At 42.7% G+C, this 23630-nt stretch overlaps 1 protein-coding gene across 3 annotated transcripts in view; it reads left to right on the forward strand.

The window, feature by feature from the left end:
* The window catches only part of LOC104363693 (S-adenosyl-L-methionine-dependent tRNA 4-demethylwyosine synthase TYW1), a 106395-nt gene that overhangs the window by 19399 nt on the left and 63366 nt on the right, over positions 1-23630 (forward strand). For all 3 annotated transcript variants that reach the window (XM_042791815.1, XM_042791816.1, XM_042791817.1), the window contains exons 8-10: positions 669-795; positions 13712-13764; positions 16393-16511. In XM_042791815.1, coding sequence (XP_042647749.1) covers positions 669-795; positions 13712-13764; positions 16393-16511 — 299 coding nt within the window. The remainder of the gene's footprint in view (positions 1-668; positions 796-13711; positions 13765-16392; positions 16512-23630) is intronic.

Below are 23630 nucleotides of genomic sequence, written 5' to 3' on the forward strand. Positions count from 1 at the left end.
GACAAACTTTGGGATGCTGTAGCTCATGTCTGGAGTTGACTGTGGGGCAGAGGGGGAACAGCATTTTCTTGCAGGGCCTTTGGTGATCACTGAAATTTGGTGGTGTACACGACTGTTCCCTTAGGGTGACCTGTGGAGAGCACAACTTTTACTCTGTAAACTCCTGGGCTAAGTCGTTGTAGTGATGTGGCTTTTTTCTCTGACCTGTCCCAAATAACTGCAACAGTTGCTTGTCACTCCAGGCAGTTGTGTATCAGGCACAAAATGGTTAGCATTCTGTGGAGAGATGAGGTTGTGCAATCATGAAATACTTGGGTTTAAATCCCAGAGTCCCTCTCACTCTCAAATGAGCTTCAAACACCTTGTTTCTTAAAATGTCCTGGAGAATTTTATAGCTGTGGTAGTAGAACAAATTAGTGTGTTCATGTTTGTTTTTTGTGGTTTTGTTTGTTTGGTTTTGTTTTGTTTGTTTGTTTTTTAATTTACTGTCCTAATTTACTGAAGGTTCAGAGTCTGATGGGAAGATGGATAAAATGCAGGATTATACAAATGCAAGAATTCACGTGGGCACTTGTGTCGGTTTTATCAGATCTGTGGCTGAACTGTGTCACAGTGTTTAAAACAAGATTCTTGAATCTAAGTGGTTGTAATTCCTTGTCTTTAAACAGAGAGAACGTGAGCTCGAGGAAGGAGATGTTGGAATGAGCTTGACTCAAGAGAACACTGGGAAGAAGGAGGAGGGTGAAAAGAGAGAGATGGTAACTCCAGCTCTGAGAGAAGCACTCACAAAACAAGGTGAGGTTCTGCAAAGACCAGATGATGGACTAGGCTTTGAAATCTCAGTGGCAGACATAACAGAGCAAGTGAAAGATGCTGTTCTTTATGTTAAAGATACTGCTCTGGGCCCTCAGTCATGGTAGGCTGTAACCGGAGGCAGGACAGAGATTAGGCAGGGGCTGTTTGTACCTGATTGCAGGGGAAGAATCTAAAGCTGGCTAATGTGTCTCAGCATGAAGCATCTTCTAATATGTGGAGAATGTATCAGAGTTCACAGGGTTTCATGTATCTGCTAAGGCAGCTTGAGAGAGGATAGTCCCACATGCCTGTAGCTCCCAGAGTGTAGGTTTCTCAAAGACTATTAAAGATCAGCTTTGCATTTCTGTTCTGCTTCTTAGTCCCCTCCTTTTATTTCAGTTTCAGACTTTGATTTTGTTACTGAAATGTTATTTCCAGAAGAAGCAGCAGTTCAAACTAACAATCCACTAGATGGTTAGATCAGTAGCTCTCCTATGAGCTGTAGAGAATGGTTTTAATGAACTTAACGCTTTTCTGAAACAAAGCACATGCATGAGTAGAGCTGGACTGATAGCCCTGAGGTTCAGAAGCCTCAGTTCTGAGTGGCAGAGCCAGGAGGAGGGTGATGTGAGCTTCCCTGTGCTGCTCACTTGGAGACTAAATGGAGTTCAGTCTAATTTCTTGTATCTCTTAGGATGAGTGTGTGCTCATTTTCTTGCTTGCCAAATCTCAGAAGCATCAGAAGAGATACTGTCGAATGCACTTCTGATTACTGCAGTGGAAGCAGCTTGCTACAGAGCTGGGCTCTGAAATTCTAACCATGTCTTGGGTGAGTCCAGCAGCTGTGGGATCCTGACACCTTTGCTCCCCAGGATCTCAGTCATTCTTTGGCTTGAGCTTTTGTTAGGTGACCAGTGCTGCCTTCTGCCCATCAAGTATCTGTCATGTCTGGTCGTTGGCTTTTTTCGTTAAGCTTGGCACAGCTATAAAATAGACCCATTCTTTAAATTTGTAGTCTGAAGGAATAAAGCAAAGGTTTAGCAAAGAGTGGCAGTGGCTTTGCCACCTCTTCATATCTAAAGTGCTGCTGCTGTCTGGGACCAGCAGAGGGGTTGTAGGAGGCTGGTTCAATACATCTTTTCAGCTTCAAGTCTGAAGGCTGTAATGTGGTGGCAGTTACACTGCAGCGTGCTGCAGGGCACCTAGAGCACTGTTACAGTCTTTTATTTTTATTTATTCATTTATTTAGTTACTGTCTATGTTTGATCCAGTAGTCTAATTGTTCTATCTGCCTGCAAGGAAGTTTAGAGAGCAGGTGGATTTGGCTAGCAGGCCCGAGGGAGCGGGCTGCTGAGACATGTCTGTCTAGAAATGGGCAGCGGGGAGGTAAGCACGCTTGTCTGCAAGTGCCCTGTTTTGAGAGGTTAGAGGGGCTGCTGACTCTAGAAGGGTGCACCACATCCCCCAGATATCTCCGCTAGTGTTTTGGGACACAGGGACCCCTAGGTGGGCTGTGGAGACTGCCTGTGGTACTGACTTCTGAGGCAAGCCGTAGCGGGGGGTTTTCAGCACACCGCCCGGGCTTTTTTGTGGTGCAGGGCTCTGTGCTGGCTCTGTGTTGTGCTGTGGTAGTTGCAGGGAAGTTTCACCCTGGCTCCCTTCCTGACGCAGTCTGTATTGGTTTGGTTTTGGGGAGGGAATGAAACTGCTTTTCTAATGATATATTAAAAATGGTCATTTGGAAAATTAAAACAATACTGTAGGGAAGGTCACCTTCCTACCGTAACTTTTTTGACACAAAAGCAAGCTCCCCAGAGAACTCAGATTTCCTTGTGATACTCTAGGACAGGAATGAAATATCCAGATAAGTAGATATGTATTTCTCCCTTCCTTCAACATTCGGGTTAGTGCTAGCATTGGATCAACTAGTAGATAACATAAATCTGTAGTTTCAAAGACTTAAAACTATTGTGTCTGTATCCGTTATGGCTATGACTGCCTCTTGCTGACACAACCCTCCCTTCTTTTCCTCTGCTGCTCACCCAAGTCTTTAATAGTCACTCAACAGTGAAGAAGAGAAGCTGCCTTTCTTTATTCACGTGTCATATAATATTTTTTTTTCTGCAAATAACACACCAAGACAGGCTTATGTGGCTATAAAACAAAACAACTCCCTCCTTCCCTCAGCACCATTCCCACCAAAACAAGTGCAATGTAGTAAAAAGATAATCTAATTTATTTAGCAACAACTGGTTGCTTTGGGTGTAGGTTCAGTGTCTTTTTTTGAGGTTATCCCTGAGGGCATAATTAGGCCAAGAGAAGGGAAAAACAGTACTAGTGATTCAGGAGAAAGCTGTTCTCTTAAATTGTGCTTGCATAACAGAAGTTTGCCTTTGAGCAGCATCTCTTCTGACTATTGGAATGCTCACTCTTTTTATTTTGATTCACCTTCAGACAAATTTACCTTCTTGTAGGTAAAGTAAATATTGCTTAAACAATGTTTGTTTTAGTGCTGGTGTTGAATTTCAGCTAAATATAGCCTCACCTACTGTGTTGTATAGGTGTTAGCCCTTGTAGTTGCCTGGTTGCAAATACCTTTATGAAAGACGCTCTCTAACAGTTGCTTTTTAAAGTTGTAGGTCATCTTGCACTGTGAGTAAACATTTCCCTTCCATCAGTGTTTAGTCTTGCATAAAATACAAATGCAGCACAAACTATTTGTTACTTGGAGGTATGAAGTATAGCTGGAGAGAGAGGCTGACCATTAAAATATTTGGCTGTGTGTTATATTTGCAGTGGTACCATTTTTCTGTGCTAATGCTTTAATAATTTCATCTATTTAGATGTCATGAAATAAACTGAAAATAGAAGTGAACTTTTCATATTAATGTTTCCTGTGGTGATTAGTAGATACAACCCAACATGCTCACATTTGCTTTCTGCAGTTGCTTGTAGATTGTTGAAACGATCCCTGTGGGGCTAAAAGTTCTTTTGCTTCGCCTGGGTACCAGGAGGGTTTTGCACGTGGTGAATTTTGCCTTTCCAGAGCTCATGATTATTCAGGAAGTGGATTTAAATCCTTCTTGAGCTTTAGAGGGAGTCTCAAGCTGCTGTTTTAATAGGAAAGGTGACTGTAAAAAACCCCAATGTGAATCCATGGGGGTTCCTTTAGTGACTCCTGTATTAGCTGTGCTTATTTTATGAGTACAAAATACGGACCATCTTTGATGTTTTCCTGCTGCTATAAAGTCAGTACAGCAATAGTGCAAGGACCTCTGCTCTATTCAGGTTGTTAACCATTGTTAGCCTTAACTGCTCTTTGATTTGCCACATTTTTTTATTGATAGTGATGGCCGAACTAAGCTAAACAAATTGTCATGCTGAATATGAAAATGAAGGCTGGCAGCTGGGGGAGTCATGTTTTTACTGCAGCTGATTTCTTGAAATACTTGGAGGTCAAACATGATGATGCACAGTGACAGCCAGTTTCATCATCCCTACCAAGTTACAGTTGTATTTAGCAGTGCTTCACATCTTTTCTGATGTCTTCTCTTAAATGTGCAGGAATAAAACAAAAAAACCTGAACTTCGAAACCTGACAAGCTGATTGCTTGCCTAGGAGATTCCAAGGACTTGGATTTATTAAGCTGCTTATACTGTGTATTTCCAACATGCTCTTTGCTTTGTTTTTTTTCTACTGTATCACTACTAAAGCTGTGCTTGTCTCTGCTACCACAGGTACAGTTCTGCTGCAGTCCAGTTGGATTATTCTGTTTTACTGGTTAAGTGAGCCTACAATTTTAGCACCAGGCTGTCCAGAATACCTCTATTTTACTTGTATCCAAAGGCAAGTGATATTAGGAGACAGCTTGTATCTGAAATAGTATGAGCTGCTTTAGTAACCACTTATTTTCATGCTTTGACTTCATGGTTGATATAAAGATATACTTTGATCTATGTCTTTCAGTGTGGGTGGGCAATCAAGATGCTGACTTCAGAAAAATACTGAAGACTAGGCTTTTCAAGTGTTTACCAACCTTGCCTGAGATTAGGTTTTCAATAGTACTTGGTAGCTTTTGCTGTCCATTCTTGGACTGAGGTTTCCAGTGCCTGTAGCTTTGAGCTCTTCTGACTATCTCAGCTTGGCTCATTGTGCTGAGCTTTTTCAGTCTCCAGACTTTGGAAATGAGATCCACTGTGCAGAGAGGTTGCATGGAGATTGGTGCTGTTGGATGCATACTTTTGCAGGCTGTGTGCTAAAATGTTTTCAGGCATCTTTGGGATTCAGTGTGCTTTATGTATAGCTATTAAACTCCAGGTGGCACTAGTAGCTCACAGCTGGGTTAGGGATTAGTAACACTGGTGCAGTCCCTGAAATATTCAAATACTGGCCATGGGAAGATTAAAAACTAGTTTGCAAAACAGCAAATTATTCTTAGTAAGCAGAATAAATGCAACAACTGAAATCTGGCAAAGTTAAACCTATTAAACTTTCTTACAGTTCCTTAGAAAATGTCTGTGTAAATAAACAGTGAATACACAATTAAAGGGGAAGAATCCAGGAAGCAGAAGATGCTGAAGTCCCACAGCATGGAAGCTGCTAAGAGCTGATGGTGAGCTGACTGCAATACTAATTTGCTGGCACTGATGTAGCAGCTTATCAGGAGCAGGGTAGATGGTAAAAACTTGGCTTTGTGGGCCTGATTCTTTCCTTGTGTAGTTACTGGAGCTGGTAGAATTATCCTATGTATAATACAGGAACATAAGCATAAATGCATTTATATTTGAAGTGCATCCTTTTTTAAGTTTTGGAGGGGCTTTGGGAGAGTATTGGTCTTTGAAATTAAGTCTAATAAGATGGAACAAAACACAAGTTGTATTCAGGCAAGGATAAAATTTGCTGTTCTTTCTTCATAACATGACACTGTCCCAAGCAAAGGGATAGTTTTTACAAATGGAAATGTGGAGAAGGAAATGTGCCCAGAATGATTGAAAAAGAATGACTCGATAAAGTACAAAGAAAGATGATCTTGTCTGTAGCAACTTACAGTTCTCTCTCTTCTTCATGGGTACTTGAAGAGAGTTTTGCAAGCTGGCTGCCTTCTTCCACTTGAAACTTTTCAGCCAAAATTGACACTGATGTACAATTCTTAAAGATGCCGAGTTCCTGCAGATTTCTTGAATTTTCCTCTGAATACAGAGAGACTGGTGCTCTTCCTCCTCACTGAACATCGTGACCTCTGAATTACAACCCATCCTGTTTGGCCAGCTGGTTACTGCTAGTTGGCAAGGATGGCACTTTAGGCTAGGCACACATTTGCTGTCTCCTGCCCAGCCATCAGGGCAGCCAAAATAGGTAGAAGATGCAAGGGGGGCTGGAGACATGAGGCAGGGCTGCAGAAGGCACTGGAGGGACCCACAGGTCCTCAGCAGGAGAGTAGGGGAAAGCCCAGGATCCTGGCCATGGAGATGTTGATCTGGCCCTAGCAGGGGAGTTGAGGCAGTGTAGGGCATGTGTTTGTAGGGAAACTGGCTCTTCTGTGAGACAGCCTGTTCAAGAGTCCCATCGTGTTTTCTTTTATTCTGCCTACTTTGCAGTCGGAGAGTGAATTAGATGTGCTTTGGAGCTTGTGTCTTCCTAACCTCTCAGAAGCATAGGGTTTCCCTTTTGTGTTCAGAACATTTGAGGGGCTTTTATCTTGCACGTCTTGGATGCAGTGTCTGAGAGCAGTCAGAAGGTGACTTCTGAAGATGGCTGGTTGGTTCTGTTTTCTGAGGATTATTCTGGTGGTTGGTAATGGAAGTTTGCTTGCCAAGCCCCAAAGACCCCTTTTGGGGAGTAGGGGAGCAGCTGTTCTCTTCTTGGGATGGTAAAACCAACGTAGAAGTTAGTGAAACTACTTGGGCTGAGGGGTGGTCATCTGTCCTCCATCTCCTTGGATGAGATGTCTCAAGAGCTTGCAGTTGATTTGGGCGATGGATTAAAATAGTCTGAGGTGCCATGTTGTTGATGTCCATGGCCTCACTTCTACAAGAAATGCTTTGCTGTGGTTGCTACTAGTTGAGGTCACCAATATGATGCATTCATGGTAAACCTTTTGTAACAAGTCAGCAAATGGTCTGGCTTACTATGTTGCTGTTTGGCAAAGGTGCCAGATACAGAAGGCTTTTCTTCTGTGGCTTTTTTGTTGTTTTTTTTTTTTTTTTTTCTTTCAGTGTTAGTTGATGTAGGTAAAAATCAGTGGTCTTTTTTTTTTTTTTTTTTTTTTGTCAGAGGCATACTTTGTCAAGAACATATGCATTTGAATATTGGAGGTTTTATATTCCTACTGCCTAGACAATTCTGTGCTGCAAAGGAAAAAGGTGCTCTTGGATCAAATTAGACATCTGGGTTTAAGTAAAGCCAGATTTTTAAGAATTCCGTAGTTCTTTTATAATCAGCTGTTGAGGCTGGAACTTTTTTATAGCTACTGGCATTCCCAGTCTTGAACTTTGCCAGTCTCATTTTCTTGATGCTAGGTTAGCTTTGGTTTGACTGCTGAAGAAGCTATATTTCTTTCGCTAACCTTAGTAGGCTTTTACTATGTATTAATGGTCAAGATATTCTTCGTTTTCTGTCTGGTGAGGAGGATCTGAAGCAGCATTTCAGTAGCTCCACTGAAAGGCTGAACTTCCAATTGATATTGGAATTGAAGGTATTTTTGCATGCAAGGTACAGTCCTGCTGTCCTTTCTCATGTGCCCACTCCTGCTTTGAGTTCATGGAAGCAAGTCCTTCTATAAATCACAAGCCTTTTCTACTTTAAGAGCACTTCTTTTTCAAAAAGAAAACCTAAAGTAGGTCTTGCTGGGCTTGGCAAGGGTTTTTTCAAGATTGAGTGCTAGAAATGAAACTGGAGGTTTCTCCTGTCATGCTTGGGCAATCTGAAAAGTTCTACTGCCCAGATTCCCCTTCTTTAGGTATTTGTATAAAATACTGATAGAAACTTGACAGGTTCCTTTCACCAGTGGCATTTCTTGTTTGTTTTTTGTTAATATTGTAGCTTTAGTCAGAACGCTGTCTTTTGGATGGTGACTCAAGTACAGCAGTTGTGTTACAACTTTCAAAATGGTCCTTAAAGTGGTGGTGATGGATTACTGCTGTGTTGCTGACCTTCAGCTCTGGCCCTTTTAAACTGCACTCCTGCAAAGCAGCAGGAAATTGAGAACTTTTTTTTCTCTGTAAACATTCTCCTAGTGTGAAGTTCCTCCTTCTGCACTGAGTTTCAGCTTTAACAGATAATCATTACTTCAGACCAGAGGGCTTTTATTTAAGGAGATTGCTTGATAGAACCACACAGATTTGTCAGCTCTGTATTACTCTTGGAAGAAAAGCCTTCTGAAAGTCCTCTGAGATTGCGAAGCACAATGTGACATCAGATGGGCTTTTACTAAGCTATGGTGACTGCGCTCTTAGAGAAGGATGACTAAGTTGTTTTTTCTTTTGATTTTGCAACCACTGATCTACCTCATTCTTTCATAATTAAGTCTTTTGCTTTGTCCTTTCCAAGTCTTCTGTTGAAGCAAGCTTTTGATGGTCTAGAGATCTGAATTAGAAGGTGTCTTTGGGTTTTCTTCTGGACATGTTGCCACATTGGGGTAGTCAGTAATCTCCGAAAGCTGTTCAGTATGCCTGTCTTACAGATGCATTTTTTTAGACTGTGCCGATATCATGATAGTGCTTCTGATATGAACAGTTGTACTTGTAGAAATTTGGTTTATCTTACCTATTTGGCCTGCAAAAGTAAAATAACATAATTGCTCATATATGCATAAAATTCATCTGCATTCAGGAGCTTAGTAAGACTTGTTATGTGTATGGCTCTGGTAAACCAGCAAAACCACCACCAGAATACACTGATAGCCTGGAATGTGACATGGGTATATAGATTGCAGTGTCCTGTTTCAGTGGCTGAGAGTTCAGTAGGGTCATTTGATTAATCCTTTGAATTTCAGAGAATGGACTTTTAAAACTGTTATTGACGTGGTAGAATTGAAATGCTGTGAAGTAGTTTTAACAGTCACAGAAAACAGTTTTGCCCCAAACAATGGAGCAGTCACTATCTGTGATGCTGGCCATCTCTTAAGTTAAAAGTCTGTCTCTGGTCTAATAAACTGCCTTTGGGTTGTCAGGGCAAGTGATCACCAAATGTTTATCAGCCCAGTGTTATTGCCTGATAACTAATTTCATCCAAAAGTTTGTTTAAAAGCTTAATTCATGTCATCTTATAGTAAAAAATGACAATTTCAGTGGAGTTTGGCAGGCTTCTAGGTCACTCAAAATTTATCACCTAGAGCAGGATCAGCTAATACACAGACTTCAGATTAGAAGTTCTTGTGCCTTTAGTCAGGAGTTGAGCTGATTAGTATGAGTCTGCTTATAATTTAAGGAATTCTTTGAATATTAGGCTGTAGAAGTAGTAAATAGATTGGTTTTCTTCAGCCTTAGTATTTGAAGATACAAAGGGACTGTGAGCGGAGTCCCATTGAGACAACACAGTGTATTGTTTGGATAGTGTTGTATCCAAATACTCAGTTATTGTTGCCCACAAGTAATGTGTCTTATGAGTAAAGAAGTGAATGTGTTCATGGTGAGTCCTGGCATATATAGGTCCAGACTCTTCTGGGCCATCAGTAAGATTTGATGCAACCACAGTTTGCCTTGGCAGAGCCACAGTAAAGTTGTGGCAGGACTGATGGAAGAGTGAGCCTGAGTTTTCCAAGGGGTTGTTCAGCAGAAGGTATAATGTGGAAACAGAGCTGAGAAGACCCTCAGACTGGTTCTTGAAGACATTCTCTCATGTTTGGTTTGTATCTTGGCACTGCTTGGTTCTTGCTTAAGCCTTTGTACTTTCTTTTAGTCTGAACTGGTTTGCTGCCCATGTTACTAGCTAGCAGCGAAGCAAGTGCTTGGAGAAACAGAATTTACAGAGGTAGAAAGACTGCTCACTGGGAGTAGATATGTAAAAAAAAAAAAAAAAAAAAGTGTTTAGCTTTGGTCACTGATATTTTATCTAATTTCCAAGTCTGAAAAGAACATGGCATGGCCAGTGAACATTGCAATGGCCTAGTGGGGTAACAGCACTTTCAACAAGAGTTAGCTATGTGATGAAGACCCCAGTTCAACAGCTTCATACAGTGATTTTAAGAAGTTCTGGAAGTATATGCTGTTTCTTCCTGTAACCATAGTTGTGACTCCTGGCAGCAGCAAACAAGATGAGTAAACCCCTCCTCATCACTAAAACTGGCTGAAGTTTTTAAGACTCTGTTTTGATGTTGAACATGTACAATTTTCTTGGCCTTTAAAGGAAGCTGTGGGTGCTCCACATGGTGGAAGTTGATTTAAGTAACTTAGGAGAAAATGCTGCAGCTTTGGGCTCTGGAGCTTGGCACTTTGCTCAGTTTAGCTGCTTCTTCTCTTCCATCAAACAACTCAGTAGCAGATCTAGGCAAGCATGTCCTATTTCCAATTTAATTTTAATCTAAAACCCATTTTAAAGCAGCCATATTACTTCTACTGACAAGTGATCTGTGAGAGAATAATCTTACATGAATGCTGTTGCTGGATTCTGAAAAATGGAGAAAATGAGGCTAGGGCTGTGCAAGCAAAGAAGCTGGCTTGGACAGCTATATTAGGGGGAGGAATGCAGCACACTTTTCAATGCTTGTCAAGAAATCCTGTAAGGACACAAATTTTAGCAGCGCAGGGAGGTCTGAGATTAGACCTTGCTGGACAAGCCAGTTAGCAAAGAAATGCTGAAGAAATAGACAGGAAAGACAGAGGGTGGGTGTGAGAGAATGTGATGTGGCCAAATGCAGTTGTGTGTACTTGGCTGGGCCTTTGACAAGTGTCAGTGAGAAGCTGCCACAAGGTCTTCTGGGTCTCATCCAGTCCTAGATAAACGTGTCCTCAGTACTGCATGTGGCTTTGGAGACTATCAGTTCCATATTAGAAGTGCTGATCAGATTACACTGATGTCTTTCTCCAGGAAAGTACTGGATGATCTACTATATGAAATACCAAGGCTTTTTAGCTTATAGCAGTTCTTTCTTCCTTGCTAAAATAGGGGTTATTAAGTTAGGGAGGAAAATGTTGAAATATTTTAATTCCCAGAGAGCTGGAAGGGGAGAGGGAACTCAGGACATGAGAGCAACCTGACATTGAAGTCCACAAAGCCTCGCGTAATCTGGCAGTTGGACCCTTTGCCATCTAACAGGGGTTCTCTACTGCTTGTTTCTGCCAGCTACCTCCCCTGTGCTGGCCCGAGTGTTCATATAGTCTCCTGGGGAGTCACCTCGGGGAATTGATTAGGTTAAAGTTGCATATATCCAAACCCCCCAGCAAGGTCAGAGCCAGTGTGAGGAGACAGGAGCAAACATCAGGTGAAGAGGAGGAGACTGGGCAGATCTCTACTGGGTTCAAGTGGCACAGTAACTAGAGCAGTGTGCTCTACATGCTGTGAGATTCCTTGTTAGCCACGTGTGTCTTCACGTGGCTTAATTTTTAGTTGGTGCAGCAGTTGTAGTATCTGCTGTTGCTGCAGTTCCTGGCTGGCTTGGTGTCCTTGGAGATGTGGGGGACTTGGGGCACGGTCACAGTCCCCTGGGATTTTGCTGTGCAAGAAATGCATTGTGACAAATGAGCAGGGCAGGGTAATTATGCTACTCCTTGTAGGAGGTGAAGGCCAGTTCTTCTGCTGAATAGAAGGCTTTTTTGCCTGTTAAATTCATGCTGGTTGGCAAGAAGGAGACTTAATACCTAAAATTTTATTCCCCCACCCAACCTTGAAAGTGTTAATATAAACATCAGCCTAAAGCAGCTAGTTGAGATGTGCTGGGTTTGGGGATAACCAGTCTGTTGGTGTATAAATGCTACTGTGTGAATGACACAGGGAGGCTTCTGAAATCCCTCTTATGCTGATTCTGAAGTGACTTTTAATCCTTCAGACATATTGGTCTCTAAGCACTTTTTCAAAGAGGAAAATAACCTAACTCAAGCAGTTTGGGTAATAATAGTACTTAGCACTTAACAAACGTTGTGGAATTAATCCCCCTGGACCAATAAATTTAAGTGAAATTGTGTTGATCTTGGCTGGGGAACAGGGAGGTGATGTGAATTCAGCTTTCTTCCAGGCATGAAGGAGCAGCTCCCTCACTGTGGCTCCACAACAGCCAGTGGAGATGGAAGTGGTGAACCTGCAAAGTTTGTGTTCAAGCTGAATGTCATGGTTTGAGCCTGGTCGGCTGCAAAACACCACGCAGCCACACACCACGCAGCCATTCACTCCCCCTTCTTTTCCAGCAATGAGAAGGGACAAAGGAGCCAGGCTTGGGATTTGAGATAGGACCGGGAGTGGGGGGCAAATCACCCATTATGGTCACGAGCAAAAGGCAGACTTGTTAGGGGAAGAAAAAACCGTACATTTATTACAGACACTAACAACACGTAACAGAGTAGGACAGTGAGAAGCATTGCCACATCTTGAGAACACCTTCCCCCCACCCCTCCCTTCTTCCTGGGCTCAGTTTTGCTCCCAATATCTCTACCTCCTCCCCCAGCGGCACAGGGGCAGGGAATGGGGGGTGCAGGCAGTGCTGCTGCTGCTTCCATCTTCAGTGGGGGGAGCTTCTGGAACTTGTTCCTCCTGCTCCAGGGTGGTCCCCTTCTCACAGGAGACAGTCCTCTACAAACTCTCTGATGTGAGTCCCTCCCACGGGCCACAGCGTTCCCCACACTGCTCCGGCGTGGGTCACCAACTTTCTCCGACTGGATTCCCTTCCACAGCTGCAGCCCTTTCCGAGCTGCTCTGGCGTGGGACACCCCTACATGCTGCAATCCTCCCAGCACTGAATTATAGCAGTGGGGCTGCCTTTTCCCACAAGACCCTGGCCTTCTTCGGGCACAGCACCTTGATCATCCAGGCAAAACAAAACACAGGCCACAAATCAGTGTCTGCTCCACTGTAGATGTTCATGGGTGGTGGGGGGGCCGCCCTGCCGTCTCCCCACAGGATACAGGGGGGTCTCTGCTCCGGCACACCTCCCCCCTCCTTTCTTCCTCCATTCCTCCACTGACCTTGGTGTTCACGCAGCTGCAGCAATTCCTCCTCACCAGTCCCACTGCTCATCACCACGTCCCTTCTTAAATACATTATTGCAGAGGCACAGCTGATTGGCTCAGTTTTGGTGCAGAAGTGGAGCTGAATTGGAGCTGGGGGACCTTTGAGAAGCTTCTCACAGGGGGACGCCCCTATAGCCCCCTCCCCTGCTGCCAACACACCCCACCACTCACTCAAACCCAGGACACTGAGCCCTGTGTTTCATTTCTTCCTCTATTCTCACAGCTGCGCTGTGAATTAGATGTCTTCCAGGCTCAGTCAGACCTGCCAAGGAGCACTGGGAGTTGGGTCTCCTTGGTTCTGGAGAAGATTCTGTTCTAGCGTGATGGCTTAGGGTCAGGGAACTGCTTCTGGTTCCCCATCCTGCTCCTTCCCCTGTGCTGCCCCTTGGGGTTAGTGAGGTGTCCCACATTGCTGGACTAGACCTGTTAGTCTGCCATCCTGTTCCATGGAGAAGTCTTCTGGCCCCCCCTGTTGATTCAAACAAGACTGAGCAACGTAAATCTCCCATTAAGAGAAGCCTTTTCAAGTTGGCCCAAGTCCCATGGGTGACCGTGGCCTTCGCTCTGATGTGCAGGCTCCCAGAATCTGATGGTGAGTGCTGTGGATGGGCACTGATGTCTTGTTGGTAGTGTCACCTTTGGGCCAATGGGGAAGAGACTGTGGCGCTTAAACTTTGTGTACCAATTGGTATGTTTTGTGTATCAATTACTGCAGGTTAAAATCAATAGTTTGATTATTTTTTAAATTTGTTTTCAGGTTACAAACTGATTGGAAGTCATTCTGGGGTGAAGCTTTGTCGATGGACAAAGGTATACTCTATTTTATTTTCTCATTTTATGAACTAAAAAAAAAAAGAAGCTAGAGACTTAGTCAGGTATTACAATTTCCAGATGAAATATCCTTTAAAAATATGATAGTACTTGCACGAAAACAAACTCCATCTTCCAAGCTGTAGCTTTGCATTTCAAGCTATTAAAACCCTGCTGTGAAGAGTGAGAATGCGACTGTGGCAAAGAGCTGGGAACATAATTTTCTGTTGTTTTTCCTGTTATTCTGCTGTCTGCTAAAGTATCTCCTGCCTACTGAAATATATGGCAGGACCAGAACACCACAGGGAAAAGTGGGAAGGTTACGTCACCAGTGTGAGGTCTTCTGAAACAAAGATAACACAGTCCATCATTACACTTGAATGGGCACACAAGGGCACTGGAACCTGTTCTGTGATGGATGTATCTGGTTTGCGACAGGCAGTGCTCCTCCACTGGTTTTCAGCATTTGTCAAGTAAGATTTAGATAGCAAGGTAACTGTCATTTGTTAATGCTAGGACTTTAAAAATTACTCTGTGGGAGTGTGTATGTATATAGTTGTGTATAGTATGTCTGTGTGTGTATGTACCCGTATGTGAAAAAAAAATCATCCTCCAAGCCCTGCAGTTGTGTGTCGTAGGCTGTGTAAACCAGCAGCTTTTCAAGTAGTTTGCAGACTTAAAAACACTCCCAGCAGATGCACAGAGCCCTGTGGGACAAACTTCAACCACTTCAGTGGGTTTGTTTTGGTTGTCCTTTGCAGGTCCCCAAGAAGCTTAGATGTTGGAAGGTGTTTTATAGTGTTATGCATTTGAGGAGTAACATTGGTATAACATACTAAAGCCTTCAGCATTCATGGGATGATAAACTATGGGAATCATCACCTCATTAAAATGCCAGCACATCTCTAATTCTTGCACTGTGGCAGTGATCAGTTCCTTGGTCTCTCAGCCCTTTTTTGCTGCATGATTAACTTTGTTTATTTTTGAAAAGAGCTCTTTGATTGGCAATCACCAAGGTGGGTGGCTGCAGTGAGGTTTTCTTATTGAAATGCGTGATATCAATGAACTGTTTCATCAAAAGACTTGTTCTTGTGAACAGTTTAAAGAGCCCACCTCTGTATTGTCATGAATATTTGTGAGATGTACTGATCCCAGTGATGCTTCTGCTGTTTATTCTTACAAATATTTCTCTATTCTGTCATTTTTAGAATCAGAAGGCCATGAAACGTTTAAAGAAAAAGTTGTCAAACTTCATCAATGCTGTGACAGAGAGAAAACCAGAGAACCTATTTTTATTAAAGAACCAGAATTTAATGCAGCACTGTAAAGCCATTTCACAAAATAAATAGCAGCTCTGTGTGCTTAGATAGGACCATACTATTTTTAGCTTAAGCAGGCATTAAATGTAAAGTGTTCTAATAAATTGAACTGAAATTGGTTACAGACAGTAGCTTTGACTCAGATTCACACCAATATGTGAGTCTCTTCAGGAGCCTTGTTTGAGATTTGTATCGGCAGAAAGCAGGAGCCGGGCTAGAAGGATTAGTATTAAGTGAGTTTCATAGTGATATCTCAGATTAAAATGACTGTGTTCTGGCATATTCTGGAAAAGAGCATAAAACCTGCAAATTTTAGGAAGAGACTGATTTGCCTGTCTTATGAAACTCAAAATATAACTTGCTCTCCTAGAATTTGTGAATCTCCCGAAATCTGTATTGTTTGAGGAATGGGTAGAATAAACAGTATTTTCCTTTTTGTGTGATCTTTCAGCTGTATAACAAGGCTGTGCGTATGTTAGGGGTTACCTGTTTTATTCTTTCCCAGTTGCTTAGTGGACACTTTCTTTTGGATCACCAGGTAGAGGAAGGTAGATCACAAGTTACTATGTCATATTTCTCTTGAGTAATAAAGATGCTTTCTCACTTATTATTAAACTGAAATAATGAAAGACAACCTTTGCTCCAAGCAACTTGCATGCTAAATAGGAGTTAAACCCCAGTGGGAAGGCTGCTGTGGCTCTGCTGTGAAGAAAAGTGCAGCGTCCTGCTGGAGCCACTGAGTGATGTGAATAAGGGTTTATAAGGTCAGGGTATTTATTTAATTTAGTGCTAGAAGAAATACTCTACTAGACAAATGAAAAGAATTGAGTGTTCAGTAGGGCAGCCTTGAAATTGATCCTTGTTACTCTTTAGCAAGCTTTTACAATAATATTTCTTGCAGCTTAAGTGGCTTCACCTGCTTTCTTTTGTTGGCTGATTCAGTGAAGCAGGTTGTTATACTGTGGTGTTGCGAGAAGTTATTGATTATGTTAAAGTTTCTCTTCTTTAAAACAGTTGTAAATTTGATATAAATACCTTTCTTCTGTAAGGGTGTGTATAAACAGTCACGTTACATACTGATCTGTGTGCTATGAATTTCTTAAAACAGACTGTGTCTGTCATTATTCATACCTGCTCCACAGCCACGACCTCGCTTGCAGTGTCTGCCACAGGTGACTTTGAACACTCAAGTTACTTGTGATTGAAAACTGCAGATATGCCCAGGGACCAGATTTCAAATCTTTGCTCTCAGTTTGGTTACAGATGGCGTGTTCTAACTTTCTTGGTATTTGTATGTCTTTGCTGCTAGTCAATGCTTCGAGGCCGAGGCGGCTGCTACAAACACACGTTCTACGGAATTGAGAGCCACCGCTGCATGGAGGCCACGCCGAGCCTGGCTTGTGCAAACAAATGTGTCTTTTGCTGGAGGTAAAATACTGATGCAGTTTTATTTTGGGATAGGGACTCTGTTCCACTCTGTCCCTGCCCTGTTCCTCAGACCTAGGGCAGTGTTACTTGTGTGCCCTTTTCACTTGGAAATTGGGGGAGGAAGGTTTTGGAAGGGAGCAGCGTTGCTCCCCCTCCCTGCCTGTACTCCTCTCCTGTGTGCCGTCGAGCCTGCGTCAGGGATGGTAGGAGGTGAGCTGGGTGGGGGGCTCCATCCTGGAGGCTGAAGAGGATCTGAGGGCTCCCCAGTGCCACCTCCCCTAGAGCTGTGTCCTGTGCAGCCAGGTCTTGGGCTCCAGCAAGTTCAGACTAGCTGGGGACCAGTGGAAGAAGGAGGAATCGGGGAGGCAGGAGACAGACACCTCTCCATCTACTGCCCTGCAATTCCCCCTGCTGCCTGCACTAGCACTTGGTAGGGGTTTGGTTCCCTCTGGAGATCACTCGGACTCCCTATGGCTCCTGGTGCTCTGGAGAACACGGGCTGGCTCACTTCATGCAAAGCTGCCAAGGTGCAAAGCGATGTGAGTATCTTTGTTTTGAAACTGGACCATTTTTTAATTATTTAAAGTACCTTCACCCCCACCAATTCAATTCTGTTCTCAATGAGTGTGTAAAATGACTTAATAACTGTTGCCTTCCTAAAACAGTAGCTAATAAATGAGTTTCCATTTTAGTCAGTAAAGTGACCCCTTTTCTCAGAGGAATTACTTTGTTGTTAATTCTCTAAAGGAAATGAGCTTTGCCTGAATCTGAACTGTGAGCTGCACTCGCACTGCTTACTCACTGAAATGCCTGCGTTTCTGAGGGAGGTTTTTGCTAGGCTGGGGGAGTGCAGGATGGAGTTGGTGAGAGAGACTGAGAGGCTCAGCAGAAATAAAAGCAGTGACGTGAAAGCGTACTGAGTGGGAGGATGTGGAGGTTATTTGAGCTCTTTGTCTTCTACCTTGCTAGCTAATTCATACCAGGGGGGCTGTGCTTCCTTTGGTATTTATGTCTACCCCAGGGGACTGGCTGCCAGGAACACCCATTCCATCCTTGAGCCTGGGTGTCCAACATCCCAATATTTCTTTGCACAACCAGCTAAATTCCTCTAAGCACCACTTCTGTCTTTCATAGTTTTCAAGTTTTAATCATGCAAATATTTAATGAGAATATTTAAATGACAGCATCAGTGCAAAAGGACTGCTATAATTTTGAAGGCGCTTTGAAGCTGTCTCCCATGTTAGTGTTAAGTATAAGTGTTAGACACTGGTCATCCTATTAAGTTTGCATTTGGGAGTCTATATTCTAAAATGTTACTTGGTGTTCTTAATGGGCTTTCATCATATCCTGGCTTGAAAGGACACAGCAAATGACATATTTAATGTGCAAGTTTTGCTGCTTTTCTTCAGAGCGATATAATGACTGTGAAGAAAAATGTGCTGCTCATGTATTTTTTTTTTTTTCCATGTATCAGCTAGCAATGGTGCGCTTAATTCAGCTGTGGCGACTGTACTGGTAGGAAGAAGATTGCCATGCATATTATTGTCCCTCTGTCCCTACACAAAAGGTACATCATAAACAGCAGATAGAAAGCAATAACATCGTCAGAATGAGGCATTTTGTTCCTAGCATTGCACTGCAGACCATTTAACACTGTTCCCCTTCAGAATGACCCAACTCTATTTCTTAGCAGCAGCAGACTGCATCTGGAGCATGGGACTGAATCAGGGAAGTCAAACAAGTGTAAATTGAAGAGTGCAGTAATTGGGATAAATTGCCATGTGTGATACATTCCATGTGCCTCTAACTCATCATCCTGTGTAACCGTTATTTGTCACTTTTAGGAGGAATCCGGGAAACAGTAGCTTTAATGAGAATGAATGCTAGAATGCTTATTTTACTAATGGTAACAACCTGAAGGCAAGGAAGTGGCTTTCCAGGGGACTGTGCTGAAAAATGTTCTCATTTATTTACCTTCTGCAGGTGAAATGGGTTGCAGTTGTTGGACTCTTCCTTATGGACTGCAGCTCTCTGTCTTCTATTCTCAAACCTCTATTATAGAGTTGGAAGACTTAAGGCTCCGTTTGAGACCCATCCCAAGGCTCATTTTATGTACATCTTAAGCTTGACATAAACCAGAACTGCTGCTGAAAGAAGCTTTCTTCATTTTGGTTGCTTTTTCAGATCATGTGCTTGGGTTGCTACAGCCTTTGTATGGCTGTGAGCCGTTCTGGTCAGGGTAATTTGGGGTGGGAAGAAGGGACTTCCATACCCAGTCTCCTCCCTGATGATTGCATGTCAGCACAGTTCACAAACCCTGCAGCCAGGGCTATCTATACACCTTTTATTTTAAACCCACCACGCCTTACAGATTCTTAAGTCATGTGAGACTAAATGTAGAATTGCAGGCACCGGTGACTGGGTAGGATAAACATGTTACCTTCTTATTAGCAGTTACCATCTGTGCTGTTGGAGATGTATGAAGCAGTAGTTTTGATCTACTGTTGGCAAAATGTTTTCAATACCGGTTTTATGCCTTGCTGGTCTCATCGTGCAGCTCTGCACACTAAGTTGCAGATAAGACTGCTGTGATTCTTTTTGCTTGATCTCTTCTTTCAGGGTTTTGATGTTTGTAGAGCCTGCCAATATTTCCAACTGCATAAACACCACAGCTCTCCCAGGATCGCTGAGGAAAAGGCCAAGGAGCCTGCTTGTTTTTCCTTCCTCACTTTGGCAAGAAATGCAGCAATTCAACTGCTTTCCTTGGGAATTGGATGTCATTGTAGTTGGCTGGTTGTGACTGACATATTTTGGCCTTGAACCAGGAATCATGGGTGAAACCAGCATCCAAGCACTCCAAGTTAGGGCTTTTGTAAGAGATGTAGGTTGACTCTACACTGGAGACCTTTCTTCTCCTCCTTGTCCTTGGAAGGGTACATCCCTGGTAGATATCAAGTATGCCAGTGCCCTCTTATTGGTGTGACTGCTGGATTGAACTTCCCTGCCTCTCCCTTTTAGAGAGCTGGCTGAGAGTTTGGTGATACAGGTTTATAATGGGACAGCTTCTTTGGAGGACAGAAAAAGCAGATTGTTCATTTGTGTGGCATTCCCTCAGCAAGGCAGCAGCCACGCTGTGTTGAACTCCTGAAGCTGTTGCATCAAGAGCACAGAGCAGGGGGGAAAAAACCCCACACCTTAATTATTGCAACATCCCTAAGTCATAATTCTCCCTACAAAAACAGTCTGTTCATATCCATTATTGCTCTCAGCTGGTCTTGCTGTGTTTGTAGTGTCTCTTTAGCTTAATTGTCTAAATGGAAATGTGCAAGTGACCAAATCTTTTAATCAATTAGAGCAATTGTGGGGACTGAGGCTTTCTGACACTGCGTTGCAGCACAATCACCAGGCAAACCTGATTTGATTATGTTTTCTGGCTGAGTATCTAAAGCCCAATCAATTATTGTGGAGAGATGGAACAGCTAAATAAGATTTAAATTAATAGGGTTTATTATTTTTCCATCTGAGGAGGCAAACCAGGCAGAGTGAAATATCATGTAAAGCAATTGGTTCATATTTCTTCTTCTGTAACTTTATGATATTTATACCTGTACTTGAAGGTTTTAGCTTAAGCTTGTACAGTAGACAACAGCTGAAGTTCTGTTCAGACGATGTAAATAAATTTGTGGCCAAAAGCCAGCGATCACGATAAGCCCTGCAAAATTAAGAGATTAAAAATTAATAATATCTCATAGGAGAGGTACTTAATAAGGTCATTAAAAAATTAAGAAGAATTTGAAAACATAAATTAAAACAAAAGCTTCTTCTCATTAAGTAACTTGACTCCAGAGGCTAAATTGTTCAGGGAAATGTGAAATATTATGATATCAAATGAGTTGACACTGCAGCTTTATAAAGCCTGGAACCTGAGCCTGGAAGCTCAGAGTTTCCTTGCATCTCCAGCCACCAGTCCTTGCTTTGAGTTAATACTCTCCTTTCCCGGTGTTTAAATTTTTGTTATCTTTTTGTTTACAGAATTAATGTATTGTGATCCAAGGTTCATTATTTCCTTCAGATTTGATTCTTCACTGGTTGGTTGACCTTTGGGCCTGTCTGCCTTCCAGGAGCTCTTGAAATAACCATATAAATGAGGTGGGAGACAGGGCAACATAGAATAGACCTAGTTCATGCCCCTGTCAATGGTTAAAAAAAAAAAAGTTCTTGGTGCCTTTATGTGCTGTTTTGCCAGCACCAATAATTGGAGGCATTTCTAGTGGAAAACTTTAATGTGGTCCATCAGGTGAGGTGAGAGCAGAGCCTGGTGACAGTCGGGCCAACTCACAGGAGTGTTGGCCCTTTGAGGCGCTGGCAGTGCTGTCTTATGCACTTACGTGTGTCTTGATAGTTACTGCAGGTGGTTGGTGATTTGGTACCCAGAGTTTGCACCCCCAGCCAGGTTGGTTCCCCCTCAGCTGTGGTAAGCCAGCCTCCAGAGCCATCATTCAGCTCTTGGGAGCTGCTGAATAGGACCAGTCCAGGACACAACCCTGCAGGTGCCTTTTGGATAGATCTGATGCCCTGAACCAGGAGTAACTAATCTTTGGTTCAAGCTTACCACCCTGATTTGTGCTTTCTTACAAAACAGTGCTACCCTGTAGAGTGTTTCTTTGAGCATATTATAAGACTTTTGGATAAGATGGTGTAAAAGTTTCAACCTCTTGTCCTTTCCCTTTGCCTACAAAGACCAACGGTGGTCTTGGCATGAAATGTTCTCAGCAGATTCATGTTGGCTGTTACCTATCTTGGTGCTGTGTTCTGGGACTCACAAATGCAACTTTAATCCAGTATGTCCTGGGGAAGAGAGGCTAGTATAGAAATCTTTGGCTCCTGCTAAAGTGGACGTTGCATATGCACCTATCTGGTGTGTTTTAAATCTTTTACATGCTTCTCATAAACTTTCAGCTTATGGCTAGTGACTCTAATACTGTCAGCCACTTCACCCAACATGCTGTACAGTGAGTTTAATCATCCTAGTGAAAACATTTCGTTTAGACTAAATATCTCTAACCTGTCCTCTTCCTAGTCTAATCTGGGCTTTTCCCATTCTCATCCCAGAAAGCACAAGGAAAGGTGCAAACAGGTTTCTTCTTGTCATGGAGAAACGTTAAACACTGTTTGCTTGTGCATCGGGCAAGATTTTTTTTTTTCCTTGTCTTCCATTTTCTCCTCACATTATTATAGGGAAAGTTGTTCTTGTTATCCCTTTTGTATGTCCTTTGCTAGTTATATCTGATTTTTTTTTTTTTTTTTTTTTTTTTTTTTTGCCTTGACCTTTCTGATTATGACCCTGTGTTGTGCTTTCCTCTTATTTTCAGCTGGAGGATTGCAAGGTTGCAGAAGAGCCTGTGATTCTGCCAGATTGGTTTCTTGCTACTCTTCATATCTTTGCTCTTTATTGCCACAATTTGCACTTCTGCCTTAATAGGGTTTAAAAAACTGCCAGTTCTCCTGAACTCCTTTGCCCTTTTCCTCTTGGGATCTCACCTGCCTGTTCTCAGGGTTCACTGAAGTCTGCTACTTGAACTCTCTTGTTTTTAATCTGCTCTTTCTCTTCCATCCCTTTCTGGGAACCATGTGCTCTGTCCTTTTATGATCATTGCTGCCAGCATTTCCTCACCTTCATGTTCCTACCAGGTATCAACATCAATCAGCTGATCACTGGAGTAAATGATACTTCATAGCCATACTGCATTTTCCCTCAAAATTTCTTGAAAGACTTTGTAATACTAAACATTGCTCACAGAAGAATGACCATTTTGAGAGGGTATAAAGCAAAAGCTGATTTATTAAAATAATACACAAGTGATTAGGCAGAGATGCACTGCCCCCCTGAAGCATGTACCTTCGGAGGGCTGACTGCCAAGGACACTTTGGTAATACTGGCGAATGATACTGGTAGATCAAAGGTCTGATGAGAATGCAAATAAGGCTGGATTGGAGACAGTCTCGTTAGCCGGGGAGAGTGGGGGTGAGCTGGGAGCTCCCTATGGTGTTTCATGCAGTCTTGCATTGCCCCGTGGGGGTGGGGTGCTGTGGCACTGATGGCTTGTCTCTGAAGTATCAAATCAAGCCTGTTTCACACCTGGAATCTTTAATAAAATAAGGATTTTCTGGTGTGTGTGGTTTTGGGTGAGACCTTTTTTGCTTGTGTTAATTTGGGATGGGAAGGAATGCTATCTATGCACAATTACCTGCCCAAGACTTGAGTAGCTGGTGAGGTGGATGATGCGGAGAGTCACAGAGCCTGCATGGGAGTGGGGAGGTGACAGTGAAATTCTCTGTGCCAGGGACTGTGAAACAATCTCATCGGCCGCAAGACATTACTTTTTCCCTGCTATTAGAAGAGAAACTGCTTTCTGCCAAATAAGCTGCTTTGTAGACATGACCTGGTATGTTTATTAAACAGTTAGAATGTGTTAAAAATTCAAGGACTGTTAGAAACTAATAGCTGTCCAGCGTGCTTCAAGAGCCTATTGATTTTCTGCCAACTTGCCCTATTAAATATACAAGGTACAAGTTATGTAGTTAAACATGTAAGAGTTTTATAAATGCCTTTTATAGTTGGCATTCAGAAAACTTTCCATGTTGGAAGACAAAAAAAAAAGGGGGAAATTCAAAAAGCAAAGCTGTTTTAGTTTAAAGGATCTTTGAGATGGTGAAATAATTTGAGCAGCATTTCAATCTTTGCTCTTGAAGTGGATGAAGGAACATTTGGGCTCAAGGGCTGTTTTTATTGATGCTGGGTCTAGAACTTGTGTGTGTTAGCACTGTCAAAGTGTGGAGCTGCAGGTCTTTCCCACTTGGAGAAGTCAGTGGGAGTCTTATGATTGTCTTTGGTGAGCCACTGGACCAGCCACTTCATTCTGAGAAAGTGCTTCCCTCTGTCTTTTCTCCTTTAGTTAAATGCTGGGCATCATGTCCTAATGCCCACGTAGCTGGAAGGCTGAATACAGCAGGTAACATCACAGTTGTCTCTGGCTGACTTCCAGGGGTGATGGAGGAGGGTAGAGGAAACAGAGATCAGCTGGTCAGAAAACAAAGTTTCAGGAGTATATATTGCTT

Source organism: Tyto alba, unplaced genomic scaffold, assembly GCF_018691265.1.
Source record: "Tyto alba isolate M040663 unplaced genomic scaffold, T.alba_DEE_v4.0 Super-Scaffold_19, whole genome shotgun sequence".
Taxonomy (NCBI): domain Eukaryota; kingdom Metazoa; phylum Chordata; class Aves; order Strigiformes; family Tytonidae; genus Tyto; species Tyto alba.